Here is a 13,725-nt window from a genome sequence, read left to right on the forward strand (position 1 = left end):
ACCATTCCTTTCTTTTTGGTTTAACTTAGAGTACTGTACTTTTCCCTCCACCATCTTTCCCCCTCTTGCTTGAGAGCATGGAGGGCTAATAATAGTTCATAGTGGAAGCTTAAATCATGACACATGAAAGGGATTCGAATGAGCATAAGAACAGTGGCTGGTTCTCGTTTTTATATTTCTAAGCCTTGCCATTGTGGTAAACTGAGCTTGTAGCTAATCTCATGTGTGTAAACACTGGAGTAGACAGTCTGATGAAAGAATCTCTTAGAGGCACAACATTCAATACCAAATTTGACTCTGGCTGAAATTAGACCTGGACATTACACATGGACATATAGAATGACAGGAAACTGTATGTTTGTGTGTGTGTAGTGTTGTGTGTGCCTGCAGGGTTATATGAAAGTGCTATGGTGTAATTATAGTACAGGATGCTGCAAAATAGCACGCAGATAAGTAATGCTCTAAACTGTAATGTTGAATACAGGGTAAACAGCAGGGGATTAATAATTAACAAACCAATGTCACAACATCAGCTCTGCTAAATGTGCAGGAACCGTGAGGGAATTATAAACCCCAAACATCAGGTGAAGAAAACACATTTTTCTTGTGTGACTTATAAAACAGATAAAACATGATTTATCTAGTAAAAATACAAATATCATAGAGAAAGATTCAGCACGGAGCATCATAGCTGCAAGAGATAGAAACTAGAATGACTAAGACAGTTAGAGTGAGAGTAAGATCGGCCTGCGTGATTTATTGCCGCACTACCCAGGCTCTTTGCATACACCTGTAGTATATACAGCACTAATGACACTTCCCACTCCCCATCGGGGCAGAAGCACAGCTCTACCGCGACCCCACACTGACACCTGGTGGCTCTGCAAGGCAGCAAACTCATCACCACAACAGTCTCAGCTGTTTCTTGTGCCCGGAGGAGCCAGAGTGTCATCCTTTTCAAAACATCACCCTCGCTGTTCGGTTTTCACAGCACTGTTACATACAAAAACGGCAGTGTCAGATCTTTTGTATTCTGTCACACGATTACTGGACCTTAGAAGCAGATACAGTGATGACTGTGGGGGGAAAAAGAGCAACCGTCAGCACAGACAACTACAACAGGCAATTTAAAGACAGTCAGTTTATTGAACAGCAAAGTGTGACAGGGAACACAATAGTTAGATTTTTTTTTTCCATTGCATTGTAAATAATGTCTACCACACACACTCATAAACACCCTCTATGTCATAGAGAGACACTTTGTAGATAGTTAGTGGGGTAGGGGTCCTTGTTTTAAAGTGCTATAATGCACAATTCCTCTTGGAGGAAGAGAACAGAAAAGAGCTCAGACCCCAGAAGGCCTCCAAGGTCCCCGGTTGCATTATTCTTACATTATGTGACGTTGTGATTGACAGGTTGTGTTCAGTGTTGTTTTTTGATTACTTTTCTCAAGTGTGTATCTCTGTGGCTTTCTACTTATTGCATATCAGTGAGCTGGTTCGTGAATTGTTCAGTGAATGTGTAAAGCACAATTGTTTAGATTAAAATGTAATAAATTCTTCACTATAATTATAATACATCTCATAACATCTAAGTTACATTCTTATATCTGATTCATTTAGAATATGTAGGCAATATACATTTTGTGGCTAACTGCTGATGGGTAACATAGTGGACACCACCAAATCTCTTATAGTGACCTGTCGTCTCAGCCCTATGGATCAAGTTTTACAGACATAGATAAACTTTCATACATGACTGAAAATTGAATCTCTATCAGCAGTTCCACTAAAAAAAACTCAGATCCAATGTGTGCAAAAGCAGCACATTGTTTCCCAAGGGTATTGACTGAGTATTTAAAGTGGACCATGTGGTTGCTTGTGCCTAATAATCTGTTGTGCTTCCATTGATTGTATACACTTTAAGTCATACATTTGGTGTTTTAGAAGCTCCTCTGCCGTAACCTGCGGCCCAGCTGTGGCTGCTGGGGAAAGTGAATGGCAGAGGAGTGTGACAGAGAGAGGGAAAGAAGGGAGAGAGCGTGGGTCTGACAATTAAAGAGAAAAATACTGCAGTGTCACACTAACAACTACGTATCAACTACAGCACTACACAGTCAGACACACATGTACATACAGAAGCAAATGCACAAGGTCAGTGAAAAATTCACAGCTGGGTAAAACCAAATGATCTGCGCAACATTGTTCAAGAATCAACCAGAAACAGATAAAAATAAAATCTGAAAACAACTAGGAAGGGCACTGGGTTTAAAAAATCATAACAATAATCTCAACAACACAAAAATAGGCATCAGGATCACAATAATAGCAAAGAAGAGATGAAGTGGAAACTGGAATGTTGAAAAAACTACAACATTAATTTCTAAAGACAAACGCTTTAGAAGAACAGGCAGATGTTTGCCATGTTCCTGTGGCTCCACTTGTCATTCGTCAACAACCACGGAGGTGCCAGTCGATGTCTAGCAGCTCTGTCCCTGCCTGGCCAATGGCTTTCAGTTAAGACACTGATAATGCTGAGATTCACTAGTATGTGATTCAGTTAATACAGCCTTGGTTGTTAGTGCCGCCTTTGTCGTATTGCAGCTACCTCATGAAAGGTGCACAATTCATAAGACAGATGTACAATCTGATGTCAGCAGGTCCCTGTTGGCTTACAGTACTTCACTGTGTCATTTTATTTCATTTCCAGAAGAGTTACACTGCGCCATACGTCACTTAAAACACCATCATTACACGATGCTTCATTTGGTCCTAGTTGATTGACAGTAGGAAACTGGGAAATGAGCTGACCCACAAACTTTAACTAAGCTCAGGAGAAATGGCACCTCCAAAAAAAAACCACCCTACATCTACATTAGTGTTTCCCTTTGCATATAGTAGATTAGTAAAAAACCATCATCAATATGCTGCATTCCAATTTAAATGATGCTTGTTGCATTTAAACATGTTCCTTCATTTGATATGTCCACATCATCATAAAGTAAAATCACCACCACATGAATTAGGAGGGTGAGGGGGTGGGTGGGGGCAGGGCGTGGAGAGGTAGGTGTGCAAATAAGCCATCATATACAAAACAAACAATAAATCCTAAAACATAAAATTCATATCATCTGCATATGTACAATATAGTCAAGGTGGACACTTAGACACAGAAAAAACAACACGTACAAATATATAGTGCCATATCGCCTATAGAAAGGAAATATTGATAAATAGATCTCACTCCCACAAATGATAACACATTGAAAAGTTGCTGTAGTTGTGTATCTACAGTGCAACAGTACAATGGATGAGCTGCTTGAACAGTGGGAGCAAGGAAGGAATGTGATTGGATAATACACATCAAAGTCACCTTGATCTCCGTCAAGATAAACCAATAACAGGGCTTCAGCGTTGTGATGCATAAACAAGATACAACCCGGCTGCTTCCCCCAGCAGCTTAAAGCAAACAAAACCTCTAAAGCAAACAAGCAGAGATGTTTGGTAAAAAAAAAAATACTCAACACTGAAAACGCACTGATTTGATTTTCTGATAAAGAAAGGTTTTTCATTAGCTCTTTGGGTCCTGCCACTGAATTCAAGTTCGGACAAAGAACAAAGAGAGAGTTAACTCATCTGTAAACAATGATAATTACGTCTGGATCTGAGGGGACATTAACTACTCTAGCTAAAGTCCTATTGGCTCTATGATGATGAGGTCTCAGTAGGTAATCAGCATTTGTCAGTATTATTACTGAATACCTACTGATAATTTGGAATTCTATTAAAATTACTTTCAACCTATTTAGTGTTAACTGCTAATGTTTTTATGAACCCACAATGAATCACACAGAGGAAAACTGCCACTGCCACTGCACTGCTGTCTGTGGGCTGAAATTTAAAGTGCACTACACTTTTGGTTGCAATACAATCAGTGATATCCCAGCAGGTGTTCTCCATCACCTCTAAAAGGTAAAAACACCTTTTGTGACTTTGTGACATGAAGCAGCAGTTTGTTGTGATTCTGTGTCAGGGTTAAGCCATGTACTGTACATGCTGTTAGGTGGTATATGTAGTGTGTAATGCCCAAATGTTGCACACTGTCTTTTCAGTCTATTGTGTGAGCTACATTTCACAGAGACAAAACAGTAGAGCCATTGTGGCTACATTAAATATCAGATGGAACCTGATCTACTTAAAAAGCCAAAGCAATCAAAGTCTGTTCAGAGCTAAATGGCAGAGTTCATTACAACCACTTACAGGAAGGGATGTGGCTTCTCAGGAAAGATCACAAGGTTGTGCTGGTATTATATCAACACATTCCCTGGGTCTTTCAAACAGAACCATACATTTTGCTCTAACTCTATGTATGTTGTTTTATTAAGACGCAAGGTCTGTGGCAAAATATTCTACCAAAGCTAATGGTCTCACATATCTGTCTGTGGAAGATATGTGCATTTAATTTAGCCAGTAGGGGGTTAACATTTTCACTATGGTCTTCCCAGTCATTCAGAGGCTAGTGCTGGGTACTGAAGGGCTTGCAGAACTGCAGCAACCAAGGGCAGTACATCTAATTTGTATATCCAACAATCATATTCAAAGATGCAATAAATTGATCATAAAGTAATCATAAAGCAATGTTTAAAACCTCAACTGATATTTGTGGCTTCATTTCCAGAGAGCTTTCTGAACCTGCCTACTGGAATTTTGTGTGCCACCATAGGCAGCTTGGCAAACAAAAGGTCCTCCTCAACTAGTTCACATTCAACACAACATATTTAAAACAAAGTGTACTGATTGGTCATGCTCTGACCAATTGAAAACTTGAGATGAATCCTCACACAGTTGGTGTAATGCGTTATGGAAGGGAAAGGCAGAAAGAAGGTGCTTCTTAGTTGTCTTTCTTAGGCAAGAAGCTGAGGATAAATTCACCCACACCCAGGAAGTACACCACCTGGGCGATGCCAAACAGAGGTGCAATGACCAAGGCTCGACAGTAGGCTCCCTTCAGGAAGGCAGACGGACCCTCATTACGCATAATTTTCCTAGAGAGCAAATAAAAGCTTGTTATAGAATGTGGTACACACAGCCATGACTACAGTAGTTATGCGTCACTAGATAACACACACACGCATTGTGTGGCAGCAAAGACATAATGAGGTCACCTGATACAGTCAGTCACTCCACTGTACGTGTCTTCTGTGCTCCCTCTGTTCAGGGACTGCAGTCTAGTCTTTATCACTGCAACACACAGAGCTCAGGTAAATATATAGCATTATCAGTGTGTGCATTGTTGTAACCATGTTCACAGTCTAACTTCTCACCATCAACAGGGTTAACAGCAACAGCCGCTGTGCTGCCTGCAACGCAGCCTGATATAAACGACACATAGAACGGTGCAGTGTCATCTGAACCTCTTTTGCCCAGGTTATTCAGATTAGCAAAAAGGGGGAAATAGATGATGGAGAAAGGAACATCCCTACAAAAAGAGAAACAAGAGATTTAACAAGGTCATTACAGCTGATTTCTACAACTACCATTAGCTTGCGAGATTTGTTTTACCTGAGCAATGTGGCACCGAGGCCTTTATACAGCCCAGCAATGCCCTTTTCCCTCAGTAATTCCCTTGTGAGCTGCATGGCTGTTGGGGACTTGGTCTCCACAGTACCTACTGGCACCGTCTCTGGCATCAGCTTCCTCTGTGCCGCTGAGGAACATTAGAAATAAAATTAATTACAGAAAACAATTGATAGAAACCTATTAGAATCCCACACTGCTAACAGAGGTATATGGGCAGACATTTTGAACTCACAACAATAAAAAGAAAAGTGGAACAAAGATGAAATGTAATATCTGTCATGGCCGCACGAGGCCACTGTTTTTCCAGATTGACACAACCTATTTCATTCCTTGCTAAACCACCACGTGGACTGAATTTCCTCTTACCAAGTCGTCCAGCATCTTGGAGCTGTATTTTCAACATCTCCATAGGAGTTGTAACAATAACCTGCAACAACACAAAAGAACAGAGTCAGGTAACGAGTCTGAATGAACACACTGTGAACACATTCACTTACTGTTCCTTCTTCAGAATTCAAGTAATTGGAGAGTCAGCGTTGATTAGCACTGAGTGTGTCATACAAAACTCGTGTCTAGTATACATCTACTGGCATCATTAGTTACAACTCGTGTTTTCCTATGTAATCCACATAGTAGTAAGTAGTTAACTGGATTAAACGTGAGATGGCCATGTTCTCAGCTGCAATCTTAATCCAAGGTCTGCTACACTTAATCTAATCATGTTCCCCAGGCTTGAAGCCTTTGCCCCCATTGACAACAAGCATTCCCTCTGACTCACTCACTCAGTACACACGGCCAAGCACTCTCACAACATCTTATCTGATCACTCACATCTGACTGCCAGAGTATTGCCTGCTTCAGTCATTAGAAATCATTCATGGAAATAGAACATTACAGGTCACATTTAGATCAGAGATAACGGAGACAAACTGCAAGCACGGTTCTCTCTAACTACCAGCTCTCATTTGAACGTGGTCATGACTAATTCTAGTTGCAGGAAAAGGCAAGTGAAGCCCAGTCGTTTGTATGTGAGCTGACATTAGCAGTGCTGAAGGCAGGAGTTCCAGATGGAGAACAGGAGGATGCAATTAAAGCAGGAACTCACTCACCTGGCATGTACCTGCCCCGCAACCAGCCAGCATCTCTTTGAATAGAGTGAGTTTTCTGGAGAAAAACATAAAAAGCGAGATCAGACTAAATCATGGCCTCGACTGACAGCGTCAGAGTCAGATAACTTTATTTCTGCTGTCCTCCTAAAAGCAGTTGTCACCACCTGGTCTGGCGATGCTAATCTTTGTCTTCCATATCAACATGTCAGGCACAAGGGCAGATTAATAATTCACAATGTGAGTGGCTCGGCTAGACAAGTCAATCATTCATCAGCCTGCATGTTTGTCACCATGGAGATGGAGACAGATGCCCCAGAAACCTTCAGGCTGGTCTGTGCATAGTCCTCATGGGGGACAACGAGCTCTTAATTTCAAACACATGATGATGATGAAGATGTTTATGTGATGTCATTTTGTGGACATTTTACTTGGTAATATGATTTGGGACAAAGCTTCTGCTGCATTTTTTAAAGCAGACATTTACAAACCAATGTGAAATACTTGGTGCTTCTGATGAGATGACAGAATGGTGGAAGATTAACTGGGGCCTTGGTGAGAATACAGGCAGCTAATGTGCCAGGTTACATATTAGTAAACACAGCAGTTAATCACAGTATGAATGAGGAAGGTGGGTGAGTGTCAGGCTGCCTGTCAGCACTTTCATGCCTCACCCATCCTTAGAGAGGTGATGCCTGAAGAAGTCGTTGGCAGCCAATTTAATGGCTTTCTCTGGCGTGACTAGTGTTAAGTTCACTGCCGCTCCTGGGAGGATTAAACGGACAAAAAGCAAGAGAGAGAGAAGCACATGAAAAGAAAGACAAAACAAAACAAGAAAGGGAAAATGAGCCGGTCTATGGTGCCTGTACTAGTGAGACACAGATCCTAGTATTTAATATAGTATCAATCCTATGGTAATAAAGAGCTTTATTGCTCTAATTTTTTACATCATTGACCAATCACAGGAATCGCCTGTCAAAGTTAGAAACTTACCTCGGTACATTCCAAAGTACCCCTCTGACCGGATGGTCTTGATAAGGCAATCTGACCTGAAACACAAATCCAACAGTTGGCATGTTCATTTAAGTGCTGCACAGGACTCTGACAACAAGGTAGGTCACGCTACTGAGTAGTTCTTACTACAGCTCAACAGCAGATTGTCAATATGTAAAAGTATAATACACATCTCCTTACATGCTGGTGTAAAGGCGAGATCCATTTTGCTGGTTTTGCAAGCGAGTCTTGGCCAGGTCAATGGGAAACACACAGGTCACTCCGATCAGGCCAGCAATCCCCCCATTGATTAATTTGGCAGGCAAACTGGATGAAGGTGATGACCGTAGAGAAACACACATTAATATATATAAAATGTGAACAGTTACTAGATAGAAACAAGACCACAGTGCTGCTTATTTGTTGCAAACCTATGTAGTTCTATCATATTCAGTCTTACCTGATCTGCTTGTCAGCCATTTATCTCAAACCCCAGCTGGTCAAAGAGTCAATCTGTCTGTTAGTTATTCACTCGCTGGTCGCTCCTGTCTCTTGTTGTTTGTTACTGTTGTATGTTGCCGTCCAAGTTGAAGTATGTGGTCTGTTTATGTTATGTCCACTCCTCCTTACTGTAGCTGTTATTTCAAGGTACAGTTTATCTGTAAAGAATGAACAAAGGACCTGTTCACAATATGCAGTCCTGAAGAGTCGCCTGTTAACACGAGTATTCCAACAAAACAGAGGATCAGCACATTGGAGAAGTTCTAATGGAGCAATGCGGCTTTCAAACGTTTCAACACAGACTCGCTTTTAGAGACAAGCTGTTACACCATCCAAAATATATTGTAAAACTTGCCTGACAAAATCAATATCAGCTGATTACAGGAGGAACTGATGATGGTTTGCTATGTTTTTCACATGCAAAGCCTGTTTGTTTGTTTGTTTGTTTGTTTTCAAAAATCTAAAAATGCCGGTTATATTCTATGGGGACAACTGAGGTTTTGACCAATGCAGATCTGGGATTTGTGACAGTACAACCTTCTGACTCCGCTCCCAGATGTGTTGTGGACCACAACAAACACAGCTGATGGTTATTCTACTTGCAGATGTTCTGCAATACACACCAAGACCTCAGTTAAAAGTTCAATGTATGCCCGCTGGAACATCTGAGTGGCTTGTGTCCTTGAACAGAAGCCCTTATAGTTATCAAACTGAAGTCATCCAGAGCAAGCTCTTTCCTCTGTATGCTAAAACGATAATTTAGAGCAAACAGATGAAATATGATGTGGCCATGATGCTTCCTATTTTTGGTACAGTACAGAATGCCCTCAGTGTGAAATGATGCTGCTCATTTCCCCTTTTATTCTCTCCACCCCCTCCATCCACCAATCACAACCTGCCTCCGTGTGTGTGTAACCCGCCTCCTCATCCTCCTCCCCCATCATTTCCCTCAGTCACGAGTCACGACTCTCGAGCACAGCTTTTCTTTCTCAAATCTGTGCTGACTTGTGGGTTTCACTGTGAAATGCATATGACACCAATATAACTAATTCCTCAGGTTCACTTTCGCAGAGTTAGCACGCCATGGATGTTTCTGGTATCTCTATCTCAGCATGAATGAATGCAGCTGTGGTCTGCTGTGTTTGCTTTGGATGTGGACTTGAGGGCCTCACTGGCTGCTCCAGAGGTGCAGGAGGGAGGAGAAAAGGAGGTTTGGTGCAGGTCAGCGAGTTGCTTGTCTGGTCTCTGTGGGCTGAGTGTTCACTCTGCTCTTCACACTAAACAGTCTTCCACCTTTGTCACTCATCTCCCACTGACTGTTCATCGACCTCTCCGTGTTCTCGGCAGAGTGACCCTGAGCCCACTTGTCTTATGCTACTTTTGTTTCCCTATTTCCTGTAACTGCTTCCTCTTGAAAACATACATAACATGTTGTTAACTCCACAGTCAATCTGACTTCACTTTAAACCATAATTTACACACTATATATTGTGATAGTCATAATACTGAGGAGAAAATCTATGGGTCGTAAAGAGGACTCAAGTCTTAAATGAGTCACCCATCAAACTGACATCTCCCTGCTTATTTACCATGCCTGCAGCTTTACTCGTCCACTTCAGTTCATCTACACCATACAACTGTGTCAGCACTAGGACTTTTATTCGACCCACAGTCATAGCCTGACTGTAGTATCCTGTCATGACAATTCAAGTCTGTATGGAAACAAATAGCCTCAGTGTGCAGCGTCCACAGAACAGTTACTGTCAGAAATCTGCGCGAGAACTGATGATTCCTTTCTGCAGACCTCACGTAATCTCATTGTCACATAATCTCAAAGTCATTTTCAATGCACAGTCATTTTTCACTTCACCTAATGATTCAAAGAGTTACTTCTAACCAGGTCTGAAACATCAGACATAACAATTCATTTAAAAGTGGCAGAAAATAAATTATCCACAAGCAACATTAAATCTCTTTCTCACACACAGAGGTCAAATTTTGAGTTTGTACCTCTAAAGCAGATAAGCACTGATGAGTAAACAATAGACACAATGATTATGCAACTCAGCTGCTATGCAGAACCTTGAACTTAATCCAGGCAATGCTCTTAAAAAAATATTCTTTGCCCAATAAAACATTATTTTTAAGTAAAATATAACTGAAATGACATTTTGTCATTGATTTAAATAAACTTAATTCAAATATAATAATATGTATAACCAGAATGTAGAGAAATACTCCTTATTTGAGTAGATTAAATGCATTAAATGTGACTCCTTACCTTGAATTCATGTTGTAAAATTGCATATAAAAGGTTTTAAATATGATGACTCCAGGAAGTGACTGAGAGACAGATAACAGCTCTGTTCTGACCCTTGTTCATCATTCAACCTAAACAATGAGGCAATAAATGCTGCCTTCAAGGTTCTTACATATAAATCATTGTCAGTCAAGCAGCATACAATGCTGCAAATGCTAGACGTTAGGGTGTTAAATTCCAACAAGGTACAACAAAGTACAGCTTCATGGGCCAAAGTCTCAACTTCAACGCTTTAGGGTTTGATATGCAATGAGTCGATTCAAGAAACGCCAGAAAGGTAAGACAAAGAGAGAGGTAGCGAAAGTATTTACATTTACGTGCAGCAATGACACCTACATGCAATTATGTAATATGTAATAATATATCAGACAAGAAGAATTTAATGCTGAATATGTATCTTACATTTCATTTAATAAAAGTAGGTAATTACTTTAACTAATCAGTTTTAAGGCATGTCTAATTATACAAGTATTACAGAAAGATATTTCTGTAGGTACTAAAAATCTGGAGACAAATTCATCCCAGTCTATTTCCTATGCAAATTTCCCTATTCAAATGATATTCATTTCATTCAAATCAACCACAGGAAAAAATACCTCATCCATTCCAGCAAAGCCTCTCTGTCCATAAGTGCCAAATCGAGTAAGTCACGTTCACTGAATGACAGTGAGTTTGATAAAAGACAGAAGGAAATGAGTCAACTCACGTGACTACAGCTTATCAAAGACACAGTAAAGAAATGGAAAAAACATAGGCTTTTGCATGTAAGCCCAGAGAAGAGGTTGGAGTGAGTTGTCACACGTCCTTCTGGCTCACATGAAATGGTTTGATTCACACACTGTGGACAAGACATCAGCAGAAGAACTGCACTGAGGATTCAGGCACAAATATGTCTCTGCAGTGCTCTATCAGATGGACAGTTCTTCTTTGAACTACAATAACATTGTCCAGGTTTAATATAGAACTGTTACATTCCTGGTAGAGTAAATATTTTATTCTATCCAATTAAGCATTTCATGTAGGTATTATTTGAGTCTAATGCAAAGCTATTATAAGCTGGTATAACTGTCTATAATTTTCAGCTGTATGTATTTGTTGCATCAATTTATAAAACGATAATGTTTTAAATATGTATCTGTATTGACAGCTGTATATTTACAGTTTTTCACAAGTGAATAACTGCTTATTTGAAGTACTGGTTTAAAAGATAGAATTCGGTCTATTTTTGGACATCTACGGAAATGAGGGATGAAATTTGTAGTGTCAGAGATAAATCTGATTACTATTCCCTCTTCCCTACCGCATCAGGATTATAAACCTAATGCCTACTTAGGAAAGCTCTCTCACTCCATTTACAACCAGTGGAATGAGTTATCCGGAAATAGCAATGCATTTCTGTTTTATACTCTACTTTTGCAGCTATTACACCTGCAGTTGAGTCTGCCCTTCAGAACAAAGAGGTGGTGTAGTCTTTACAGCTTCCTCTGGCACCACAAGTATCCCTGGTGGCCCAGTTTCGAAAGTCACCTGAGGCTTTTCTGTTGTATCACCTCTGTTTTGTCTCCATCTCAGCTTTCCTGCAGCCTTCATGGGGAAATAATAATACCACTGTGAGCGGACTTTACTTTGAAAAAAGAAAACAAATGCAGCATTAAGCCATTTGGTTACAGTTTGCAAATTACAAAACGGCCTTGGATCATAAAAAGGTCTGTAACTTCCACACTGGAGCACATCGTATTCCCAATAATACAGCCCTTTGTCATTTCTATTCAGTGCACATGCACCACTGACATTTTATAGTCCTGCCTGTGGGATTTGAGCTATATGCCTGTGCTCCTGCAGAATTCAGATGAAATAAATATTCCCGACAATGGGTATTTTCTTCTGAATAAAGGTAAAGCAGTGTTTTCAGCACTGAAGCCAAAAAAGTACAATCATTTCAATGGAAAGAGCAGGATGTCACCCTACACCCAGGAATGGCAGACCTCATCAATAATTTCACGGCTGCGGGAACGCGTTATTACACAACTTGACCTCACAATAACCCAACAAATACACTGGTAACTGTGAATAAAAAGCAGGCTTCCTTTAAATGCATGCATTACTGTAAGTCTGCATGTGTCTGCTTGACATCTTGCAGCTAAATGATCCCTTATGTGTGTCCTGGAGGGGTTTGAGGCCTCTGCAGGGATGAAGGAGGTAAAGAAATGCAATTCAGCAATCACGACATACTTATCTTTATATTTTCACAAACATTCGCCATTTGACGTGACTTTCATTTAGAGGACACCTTCTGTCAATGTTTAGCTTGGATGTCTCTGTAAGACATGGAACAGGGTAAAGTGGGTTCACCCTCCACTATCAACACCCAGCCCACATGTTAATTACACCGTCACCAGGCGGAGGTTTTCTCCGTTTTAAACATTAAACATGTCAAAAGAAACCATTAAAGCTGAGACAACACTGACAGATTTGCCTCTAGTGACGTTGAATGACACCTGTGTCGGTGATAGCGTGGAGTCATCATATGACAGGTAATGTTTATTAATATGAATGTGAATATGATTATAAGCGTCGTTTTTAATATGAACGCCGCCGCAGTAGCTTTAAAGGGCCTTTAAACCCCCGGTCCCGTTATCTCTAAACCCACAATATGATGAAAAATGCCACATAGCGAAAAATGACGCCTCTCACCACGAAGCGACGACCTCAGCCTCACATCTTCGCTTTTCACGCCGGCTTTAACCCCACGAACACGGATCGATGTCCACGTTAATACGGGACATGTCGCTGAATATGTCGCCTTCGTGTTAATCACAGGTATTTTAATACATTTTCTGAATCAAGACTTTTGCAGCATCCCGTTATGTACGTACCATCCAGAGGTGTTTCCGACCACTGTCCGCTGTGGAATAAAAGCCTCGACTGTGTGAACCTCTGGCTGGAGCTGGCCTACCGGTGTTAGGAGCAGCTGAGTCCGGTGGAGGGAGGTAGAGTAGGTGGGAGCGAGAGCAGGGAGGGCAGGAAAGGAGAGAGGAGCAGCCTGGCTGGTGATAGAGTAGAATAAAAAAACAGAAAGGAGATAAAAAAAGGAGGTCCTCTAGTGGTGTGTAGTAGAAGTACACACTCTTCTTTGCAGTGAAGGTGTAGTGATGGAGGACGATTCATCACATCCCAGTGACCTTGAACACCAAAATAGAAAAATGTCTAGAGGTGAAATATTGAG

General features: G+C 40.8%; 1 protein-coding gene across 5 annotated transcripts; it reads right to left on the bottom strand.

Moving 5' to 3' along the window:
- Positions 1-1,126: 1,126 nt before the first annotated feature.
- slc25a22a (solute carrier family 25 member 22a) lies at positions 1,127-13,527 on the bottom strand. 5 transcript variants are annotated; one of them, XM_026365931.2, is made up of 11 exons: positions 13,376-13,527; positions 8,139-8,337; positions 7,880-8,005; positions 7,679-7,734; positions 7,360-7,450; positions 6,689-6,743; positions 5,946-6,006; positions 5,562-5,706; positions 5,324-5,478; positions 5,165-5,240; positions 1,127-5,044 (listed from the first exon to the last, which is right to left on the bottom strand). In XM_026365931.2, exons 2-11 carry the CDS (start codon positions 8,156-8,158, stop codon positions 4,891-4,893), a joined length of 939 nt encoding a protein of 312 aa, XP_026221716.1. In that variant the 5' UTR covers positions 8,159-8,337; positions 13,376-13,527; the 3' UTR covers positions 1,127-4,890. The 5 variants fall into 5 exon arrangements, with proteins under 5 accessions (XP_026221716.1, XP_026221718.1, XP_026221719.1 ...); XM_026365933.2 differs by lacking the exon at positions 13,376-13,527 and adding an exon at positions 13,194-13,329; XM_026365934.2 differs by lacking the exon at positions 13,376-13,527 and adding an exon at positions 11,928-12,059.
- Positions 13,528-13,725: the final 198 nt, after the last annotated feature.

The sequence above is a fragment of the Anabas testudineus genome, chromosome 6, assembly GCF_900324465.2.
Source record: "Anabas testudineus chromosome 6, fAnaTes1.2, whole genome shotgun sequence".
In the NCBI taxonomy this organism is placed as follows: Eukaryota; Metazoa; Chordata; class Actinopteri; order Anabantiformes; family Anabantidae; genus Anabas; species Anabas testudineus.